Source organism: Borostomias antarcticus, assembly GCF_949987555.1.
Source record: "Borostomias antarcticus genome assembly, chromosome: 16".
In the NCBI taxonomy this organism is placed as follows: domain Eukaryota; kingdom Metazoa; phylum Chordata; class Actinopteri; order Stomiiformes; family Stomiidae; genus Borostomias; species Borostomias antarcticus.
In genome coordinates this window covers 4,842,484-4,852,483 of record NC_140249.1, presented here as the reverse complement: position 1 = coordinate 4,852,483, position 10,000 = coordinate 4,842,484, and the positions used below count along the sequence as shown (strand labels likewise).

At 49.5% G+C, this 10,000-nt stretch overlaps 1 protein-coding gene across 1 annotated transcript in view; it reads right to left on the bottom strand.

Moving 5' to 3' along the window:
• Positions 1-10,000, bottom strand: part of myo10l1 (myosin X, like 1) — a gene marked incomplete at both ends in the record, with an annotated part of 54,850 nt that overhangs the window by 7,606 nt on the left and 37,244 nt on the right. The window contains 16 exons of the mRNA XM_084451114.1: positions 189-346; positions 1,089-1,283; positions 1,464-1,606; positions 2,300-2,355; positions 2,558-2,651; positions 3,975-4,070; positions 4,238-4,342; positions 4,490-4,628; positions 4,749-4,872; positions 6,508-7,077; positions 7,319-7,591; positions 7,733-8,039; positions 8,367-8,473; positions 8,989-9,112; positions 9,312-9,436; positions 9,561-9,641. Coding sequence (XP_084307240.1) covers positions 189-346; positions 1,089-1,283; positions 1,464-1,606; positions 2,300-2,355; positions 2,558-2,651; positions 3,975-4,070; positions 4,238-4,342; positions 4,490-4,628; positions 4,749-4,872; positions 6,508-7,077; positions 7,319-7,591; positions 7,733-8,039; positions 8,367-8,473; positions 8,989-9,112; positions 9,312-9,436; positions 9,561-9,641 — 2,697 coding nt within the window. The remainder of the gene's footprint in view (positions 1-188; positions 347-1,088; positions 1,284-1,463; positions 1,607-2,299; positions 2,356-2,557; positions 2,652-3,974; positions 4,071-4,237; positions 4,343-4,489; positions 4,629-4,748; positions 4,873-6,507; positions 7,078-7,318; positions 7,592-7,732; positions 8,040-8,366; positions 8,474-8,988; positions 9,113-9,311; positions 9,437-9,560; positions 9,642-10,000) is intronic.

Here is a 10,000-nt window from a genome sequence, read left to right as displayed (position 1 = left end):
TGTCTGTGCATGTTTATGAATGTGTCATTGTGTGTATCTTTATCTGTGTGTGTGTGTGTGTGTATGTATGTGTGCGTGTGTGTATGCGTCACTGTTTGTATCTGTATCTGTATGCGTGTGTGCGCGTGAGAGTGTGTGTGTGTGTTGTGCTTGTCTTTTATCAGTGTGTGTGTGTGTGTGTGTGGTACCTTGATGTCTCTGATGAGCTGCAGAGTGGGGGTCTCTATGGGGGTCTTGCTGTCTATGGCTCCCTGTATGGCTGCGGTCCACCTTATGGCCTCGTTCAGCATCTTGGTGTAGAGACGGTACGAATGCTTCCGCCCGTGAACCATGATGTTCCAGTAGCCTGGACGACCACGAGGGGACCAGTTAGTATGCATCCTACACACTATATCCTAAACCCTGCATACTAACCACTAAAACACATGAGTTCGGACTGAGATGGGCAAAATGGCTTTTATGTACTCTGCCCCCTCAACATGGAACACTTTACAAAACACACTATTGGTAGTTGTAATTGTTTTAACTGATCGTTATACTATGAACTATTACTGATTTTGCACTTTGAGCTAGTCTTGTTAACATTTGTTGTCATTGTTGTTGCGGTTGTTATTGTTGTTTTTTGTTGTCATTGTGTATCGTAACCTTTGTTTAGTTGTGTATCGTAACCTTTATGTCTTTTTTTCAGGAAACTGTGTTGCTGCCTTTCTTGGCCAGGATTCTCTTGTAAAAGAGATTTTAATCTCAATGAGTCTTTAACCTGGTTAAATAAAGGTATAATAATAAAAACATGATATCAACATACGTTATACTAAAATACACACATACTTTAACCAATCAATCTAGCCAACCAACAAAACAACGGACCACTTTTAGCTCCATCTCTCCTCCTCTCCTCTCACCCCTTCTCTCCTCCTCCTCTTCCTCCTCTCCCTACTCCTCCTCCCCCACCTCCCCTCTCCCTCCCCCTCCTCTCTCTTCCTCCTTTTCCTCCTCCTCTCTCCCTCCTCTTCCCCCTCCTCTTCCTCCTCCTCCTCTCTCCTCCTCTCCCATCCTCTCCCATCCTCCTCCCCTCTCCTCCCCCCTACCTGTCTCCTTCTGCACCCGTTCCTCTGGTTGGACGACGGAGCAGAGGGAGTTGAGGACGAGGGTCCCCATCTTGGAGGAGCTGCGTTCCGAGCTCTTGTAGTAGTCCAGGGAATTGTGGGTAAGCACAAACCATCGTTTCTTGAGCTTCAGAGACGTGCTCTTCGATCCCGTCTTCATCTCTTTCTGGAGCCATCCTGGGGAGGAGGAGGAGGAGGAGTAGGGAAGAGGAGGAGGAGGGAGGAGAGAAGAGGAGGAGGAAGGAGGGAGGAAGAGAGTGAGTGAATATGTAGACAGGAATGTGTGTGTATATATAAAGTATGTTTGCTGTGTGTGTGTGTGTGTGTGTATGTGGTGTGTGTGTGTGTGTTACCCACCCCTGACCAGGAACTCCTGTCCATCTATCTTGGCGTCTCCCTTGGGTTTCTGCAGCAGGCTGATCCAGTGGTGCATCTCCTCCGGTGTGTCCGTGTTACAGTGGATCACACGGTTGGCAGTGATGATCACAAACGAGTTGGGCCTGCCAGCACACACAGGTTACAACAGCTGTCACACACACACACCCACATACACACACACACACACACACACACACACACACACACACACACACACACACATACTGTACACACAGGCGCAAAAGGAGACAGGCACAGGCCCACTCTGACTCACACAACACACACACACACACACATACATACACTGTGGTGGAATTTATTAGAATAGTATTAATAGTATTCATTACTCTGTGAATGATTCCATGAGGAGATTCCATAAAAGAGATTTTGTAACCAAACTAAATTAACACACTGATGCTGCACTGATCTCTACTCATATTCATATTAGGGATGTCACGGTGTGGATCTAGACTCCGCTCTGTGCTGCGTGTGCATGCGCAGGGGCAGATCAGACACTTGTTTGATGAGCGGGCACTGATATGTGAAAATTAACTAAATAGGTAAAACGACGGTGGGGGCGGAAGGGAAAACAACGGCGTGGCGGTGTTTAAGTGATGACTCGGTGAATTCACGGTGTATGCCCAAACACCGAGTAACACCGGTAACACCGACAACCGCGGCAAGCCTAATTCATATAATTGAATATAATTTTATAGGAAACCAAATTTCCCTCACAACACACGTGTGTGTGTGCGTGTGTGTGAGTGTGTGTGTGTGTGTGTGTGTGTGCATGCATGCGAAGTGGAGAGACTAACCTGTCAGGGTTGTCAGAGGCACAGACAGAGTCGATCAAGCCCACATCCAGCGTGCCCTGCAGGAGATGTGATCACGTACAGAGTTCAAAACATGTGAGCTGCACTACTGTAACATTAGAATATACATGTCTCGGTAAAATGTAGCTGTGTGTGTAGGTGGTTTATAGCAGGTGTAGAGACAGACCACAGCGTTCTTGGGGTTAGTCTGTTAAATGTAGCTGTGTGTGTAGGTGGTTTATAGCAGGTGTATAGACTGACCACAGCGTTCTTGGGGTTGGCCTGTTCATGGGACATGTCCATCAGTTGCTCCGGAGTACAAACATGCACCTTACTGAGCACATTAAACCACCCGCTGGACAGAGAGAGAGGGGGGGGGGGAGAGACAGAGACAGAGACACTTCTGAATTGCACCAAATATAAAAATGTGAGGGAAAAATACTTCCCCAAATTTGAAAACACAACTCAATGTAACTTTGAAAAGCTTTGTCCTGACAAAAAACTCCACTATATTCTTGGATAAATAAGTGAATGTGCCAGACTAGCTACTCTTTACATAAGGTCCTGTGAGAACACGAGACAGGAGAACTGACCTATCATTTTCCCTTTCCTTCTTTTATGTAAATAATAACTTTTTATTGTTTTAATTTCCCTGCCATTATAGGCCTTACTGCAGTATACTTATTTAACAATTTCAATCTTTATGTTGTATCCTGTTCTCGATTATCACCATTTTGCTTTGGCAACAGATACCATTGTATTTAATGCTAATAAAGCTCATTTGAATTGAATTGAATTGAATTGAATTGAGAGAGAGAGAGAGAGAGCGAGAGAGCGAGAGAGAGAGAGAGAGATGAGGAGGGGTGGAGAGAACGGGAGAGTGAGAGAGACAGAGAGAGAAGAGAGAGAGGACAGAGGGACAGAGAGAAAGAGAAGAGAGAGGGAGAGAGAGACATTAGAGTTTAATCAATATTCGAAGGACAGGGCGAGAGTGTGTTGTGCCTGGGTTGTATTTATTCATCTGGGGACCGGGCTAAGAAAGGCAGCAAAACAGCATAATTGACAGTGTTGTGTCTGGGTTGAGAGAGTGTTGTGTCTGGGTTGAGAGAGTGTTGTGTCTGGGTTGAGAGAGTGTTGTGTCTGGGTTGAAAGAGTGTTGTGTTTACTAGGTTGAAGGAGTGTTGTGTTTAGGTTGTGGTAGTGTTGTGTCTGGGTTGAGAGAGTGTTGTGTCTGGGTTGAGGGAGTGTTGTGTCTGGGTTGAGAGAGTGTTGTGTCTGGGTTGAGGGAGTGTTGTGTCTGGGTTGAGGGAGTGTTGTGTCTGGGTTATGGGAGTGTTGTCTCTGGTTTATGGGAGTGTTGTGTCTGGGTTGAGGGAGTGTTGTGTCTGGGTTGAGGGAGTGTTGTGTCTGGGTTGAGGGAGTGTTGTGTCTGGGTTGAGGGAGTGTTGTGTCTGGGTTGAGGGAGTGTTGTGTCTGGGTTGAGGGAGTGTTGTGTCTGGGTTGAGGGAGTGTTGTGTCTGGGTTGAGAGAGTGTTGTGTTTAGATTGAGGGAGTTTTGTGTCTAGGTTGAGAGAGGGTTGTGTCTAGGTTGAGAGAGGGTTGTTTCTGGGTTGAGGGAGTGCTGTGTCTGGGTTGAGAGAGTGTTGTGTTTAGGTTGAGAGAGCGCTGTTCTCTATACCTGGCGTCCTCTGGTGACTCAGCGAACACCTGGTAGGTCCTCTCGTCGGTCACAATGTTTAGCGCGTTCTCCTTCTCGTGGTTGTCCACGATCTCCCTGGGATAACACAGGCAGCACGGTATGAACAAATGAATGAATGAATGAACGAATGAATGAATGAATGAATGAATGAATGAATGGCAGTTACAGTGCAGTAACAGTGCAGCAAGGGAAGCTTAATCTCAACGGAGGGAGGGGGGTTGTTGAGTTCTCCTGAGTCTTACTTGGCGGCGCGGATGTCGATGGTTCCCTTCAACTTTTCCTCACTGTCGTTCTCAAAATACATGAGCTTATTATCTCTCAGAACAAACCAGCGCATCTTCCAGTTCCTGTGGGGTAGGGTTGAGACAATTCTAGAATGAGAATAAGTGACCAGAAAGGACCAGAGTTAGGGTTAGTGTCAGGGTGAGAGGTCAGGGTTCAGGTTAAGTTTTAGAGGAATGTTGGTCAAGGGACGCAGTACTTTTGTAGCGCACCTGCGTGAGAGGGTGGACAGGCCACCGCCCTTCTTGTAGAGCCAGCCGGACTTGAGGGACTCCTGCTTGGAGCGGAACCACATGAAGGTCTCATCCTTCAACACACACCACCTCCTCCTCCACGGGATCATCAGACCAGCTAGGGGGGGAGGGAGAGAGGAGTGAGGCCTGGGTAGCCTGTGAGTGTGTGTGTGTAGGTGTAGGTGTGTGTGTATGAGTGTGTGTGCGTGTGTGCGTGTGTGTGTGTGTGTGTGCCTACCCTTCATGTAGAGGTAGCTGTGGAAGTATGGTGGTCCATTTCCGTTGAGCACGCTCACTCTGCCGTTGGTCGGCTCCTCATCGGTGTCCAACAGACCGTCATGTTCGTCATCACTCTCCACATACTGGGACCACAACAGTTACTTTAGATCATCTGTGTGTGTGTGTGTGTGTGTGTGTGTGTGTGTGTGTGTGTGTGTGTGTGTGTAAATTTTAAATGGACTGCACTTTTATCCAGAGCGCTTTACAATAGAAGGCCTCTCATTTAATCATTCACACACACATTCACATCATTGCGATCATTGGACGACCCGCTCTACCTCCTGAGCTACAGCCACCTGTGTGTGTGTGTGTGTGTGTGTGTCAGAGCATGTGAGCTCGGTTGAGTGGTATAAAGTCCCGCTCCATGCTCACATTGCTGTAATTTTGCTCTGTTCTCACGCTCAGAGAGACTCCCTGAACTCCGCTCTGCCCTCACTCATCGCTCATCCAGAAACACCCCCCCACACCCCCAACGCTCCGCTCATATATCGCTCTGACTGCCCCCCCTCTATGGAGTCAAAATGAGGCCAGAAAGCATTGTAAACATAAGTGAAGTATTGTAAACAAAAACATATGAATTGTAAACGTAAGTGAAGTATTGTAAACGTAAGTGAAGTATTGTAAACGTAAGTGAAGTATTGTAAACAAAAAATATATAAATTATTACTTAATTATTAAAAAATAAAATAAAAATTGCATTTACGATACTTTTTTGCGTTTACAAAACCTTTTCTGCGTTTACAACACTTTTCTGCCTTTACAATACTTTTTCTGCGTTTACAAAACATTTCTTGCGCTGCAAAACATTCTGGCCTCTCTTTGACGTGGGGGCGGGGCTAGATGAGTGGCGTGTCCAGAGAGGAAGAGGCGGAGTTTCGGGATTCCCACCGCCATATGAGCGCTGCTCAACGTTTTTTGGACTTCTTCTATGGTTTTGATTTATATATGGCGGTGGGCATCCCGAAACCCCGCCTCTTCCTCTCTGGACACGCCACTCATCTAGCCCCGCCCCCACGTCAAAGAGAGGCCAGAATGTTTTGCAGCGCAAGAAAGTTTTGTAAACGCAGAAAAAGTATTGTAAAGGCAGAAAAGTGTTGTAAACGCAGAAAAGGTTTTGTAAACGCAAAAAAGTATCGTAAATGCAATTTTTATTTTATTTTTTAATAATTAAGTGATTATTTATATATTTTTTGTTTACAATACTTCACTTACGTTTACAATACTTCACTTACATTTACAATTCATATTTTTTTGTTTACAATACCTCACTTACGTTTACAATACTTCACTTACGTTTACAATGCTTTCTGGCCTCATTTTGACTCCATACCCCTCCCCCAAAAAACAATACACCTCGTTCTCCTGAATTTCGATGTGTAGGCATTTTGATCTGGCACCTTCATAAGTCATGACAAAACGCTACATTACTCTCTCACATACACTCACACGCACACACACACACACACACACACACACACACACACACACACACACACACACACACACACACACACACACACACATACACACACACACACACACAGGCCGACACAGAGACGGCACATGCACACTGATGCATTTTGGATTGGGCATCAAACTCTCTTGACTTTTAGGAAAACCCACTCCACGCTCCATTCAAAATCCCCACGCTCAGCTCCACCCACATGCTCTGATGTGTGTGTGTGTGTATGACAGTGTGTGCACGTGTGTGTACTCACAGAGTCGGAGCTGCCCCTGTAGGACTCAAGGCTGGCGTTGGTGCAGGTCGACTTCCTCAGCTTCTCCTCCTCCGTCATGGCCGCGCTGCCGCGGTTGCTCCCGGCGCCCGAACCGTCGTCTCCCGCGGTGACAGACCCCTCCTCCTCCTCCTGGTCGTAGTCCGACTCGGTGTCGGCCGGCATGCTGTAGATGGGCTCCTCCCCGTCTCCCAGGCTCTCCGCCATGCTGGCCTTCCTCGTGGGCTCGCCTCCTTCCCCCAGGAGCAGGGGAGGGGGGGGCGGGGGGAGAAGGAGCGGGGGGGAAGGAGGGGCGGAGCCGTCCCCGGGCGGTGGGGGGGGCGGAGGCGGGGGAGGAGGAGGAGGAGGGGCGGAGGACACGGTCCCCTCGGCGAAGGCGGGCGGAGGGGGAGGCAGGTGGGCGAAGATGTCCTGGTCCAGGGGGGAGTCGGTCTCGGCCGGCGGGGGGAAGTCCGGGAGGGGGATGCACTCCTCTTCGGCGTGGAAGCCCTCGTCCACCTCCTCCTCCCTGGGCACGGCGGGGGCTGCTGCGGCCCCCTCCTGGGGCTTAGGGTTGGGCTGTGGGGGGGGAGTTAAAGAATAAGACAGCTAATAAGACGCTAATAAAGTCACATTACTTCTGAAGATGCATGAATATTCAAGTCATATTTCAATCTATAGAATCAAAGAGTACATGTAATATAATCCTTTATCGTCATCACAGTTACCTCAGTTCCCCCCCCCCCCCTATAATTCTCTCAACGTGTAATACCTCTAGTCCCCCACTAGGGCGGGCTCCCTACACTTGACTCACCTCTGCGGTAGACTTAGCCCCCGCCGCCGCCGCCAGGCCCGGGTCCAGGCCGAAGTCCAGGAGGTCGATTAGCTCCGTGGCCTTGCGGGACGCCTCCTTCTTCAGCCGCTTGATCTCCGCGTCGCGGCGCAGGCGGAGCTCCTGTCTGGACGACTCGCACAGCTGGGACACACCGTCCTCGCGCTTCTTCTGCAGCCGCTCGATCTCCCGCTCCAGGTTCAGGATCTCCTCCATCTGACGAGCCTCCTCCTCCGTGCCCCGGGGAGACGCCGCCTGGGGGAGGAGGGGAGGAGGAGAAGGAGGGAGAGATGAATGAATGAAGAGAGAAGCTCTTCCTGGAGCGTATGGTTGTGGAGGGTCTCTTTCTACTCGAGGGTCTGAACACAACGGCGACTGATCAAGAGCAGATCTTACATCCGAGACCTTGGCCCCTTTGGCCTCTGCTCCTCCCTCCGTCCCTCTCTCCTCTCCTCCCTCCTTCTCCCCCTCCGCCTGACGCTTCTCCTCCTCCTCCTCCTCCGTCTTCCTCCTCTCCGCCTCCTCTCTCCTCCTCTTCTCCTCCCGGAGCTTGCGGACCTGGGCGCGAGCCACCTGACCCCGCCGGTGTTTCTGCAGCACCAGCGCCGACTGGCGTTTCCGTAGAAAACGCCGTCGCAGGATGTGCGAGCGGAAGTGCTTCTGGAGGGTGACCACGCTGCTCCGCACGAGCTTGAAGTGCTTCCTGTTGTCGGAAGACGGGGGGAAGTAGAATCAAATGGAGTCATATGAGTTAGGGCTGCACGATTATGACAAAAGATAATAATAGCGAATATTTGCTTAAAATGGGACTGACCTGGCCACAGCGGTGTGAGGGACTGACCTGGCCACAGCGGTGTGAGGGACTGACCTGGCCACAGCAGTGTGAGGGACTGACCTGGCCACAGCGGTGTGAGGGACTGACCTGGCCACAGCGGTGTGAGGGACTGACCTGGCCACAGTAGTGTGAGGGACTGACCTGGCCAGAGCAGTGTGAGGGACTGACCAGGCCACAGCAGTGTGAGGGACTGACCTGGCGGAGAAGGTGAGCAGGTGGGCTCTGATGATCATGGCTGCCTGCCGACGGATCTCGTCTCTGTCCTTCTCCAGGCGCTGCTCCAGAAACTCCTTCATAAACACCTGCAGTACAGAGGTCCCAGGTCAGAGGTCAGAGGGTCATCTGATGTGATCGATGTCGACCTCTCTCGGTATCTGGAAGTACGGTCAAATCTACTGCAGACCTCTGGAGTCTGCTGAGAATCCCCTTATAAACAGCTGGAGTCTGCTACAGTGTGGTACAGACTGGTATAGACTGGTGGAGTCTGCTACACTGTGGTATAGACTGGTATAGACTGGTGGAGTCTGTTACACTGTGGTATAGACTGGTATAGACTGGTGGAGTCTGTTACAGTGTGGTATAGACTGGTATAGACGGGTGGAGTCTGTTACAGTGTGGTATAGTCTGGTATAGACTGGTATAGACAGGTGAAGTCTGCTACAGTGTCGTACAGACTGGTATAGACTGGTGGAGTCTGTTACACTGGTATAGACTGGTATAGACAGGTGAAGTCTGCTACACTGTGGTATAGACTGGTATAGACAGGTGGAGTCTGTTACAGTGTGGTATAGACTGGTATAGACAGGTGACGTCTCACCTTGGTCTTCCCTAGCTGCCACTCCTTCTTGGTCTTGTCATATCTGATCAGCAGGTCTGTGCTCCTCTTCTTGTCATCTCCTACAGCAGTGGTCTTCTCCTTGCCCTTCAGAATGATCTTATAACTGACACACACGCACGCACGCACGCACGCACGCACGCACGCACGCACACACACACACACACACACACACACACACACACACACACACACACACACACAGGAACAAACACAAATGGCGCATCAATAACCAGCTGAATAAACACAGGGTTAATCTACCCCTGAACACACACACATACACACACACACACATACAGACTCACCGACAGAAGAAATCTTTGAAGGTTCGACGGACAGGGAACCCAGCCCGACGGATCTTGACCGTCTCCAGCATCCCAGAATACCTCAGCTGGTTCAGAACCACTTCCGGGTCAAACTTGTTGGGGTTCTACAGAGGTCAGAGGTGAAGAAGGAGTTAGAACTACAGTGTTTCTCACAGTGCATCGTATGACACTGCCGAACAGGCTGCCATGTAAAGATGAGCTGTACATGTACGGTGACAGCAGACACACCTTGTCCATGTTGGGTTTGATGCAGCGTATGAAGAAGGGGTTGGACACACTCAGAGAAGCCATGAGGGCGTGGAGGGAGTCCTGAGAGGGAGAGAGACCAGTTAAACAATCACACATCCTGTCTCTTCATAACATTACACTGAATCAAGACTCAAAACCTGGGAAAGATTCATGCAGGCTTATGTAATGTTACAGTATGCCTTTTCTTTTTTATGATTGATGTTTGTTGATTGTCTTGAAAGGTGACAGACAAATAAAATATATTATTATTAGTATTAATATCATTGTTATTAATACAAACTGTGTGTGTGTGTGTGTCCGTGTGTGTGTGTGTGTGTGTGTGTGTGCGTGGGTGTGTGTGTGTGTGTGTGTGTCTGGACCATCACACTGAACTGTGAGCTGATGGTGTGTGTGTGTGTGTGTGTGTGTGTGTCTGGACC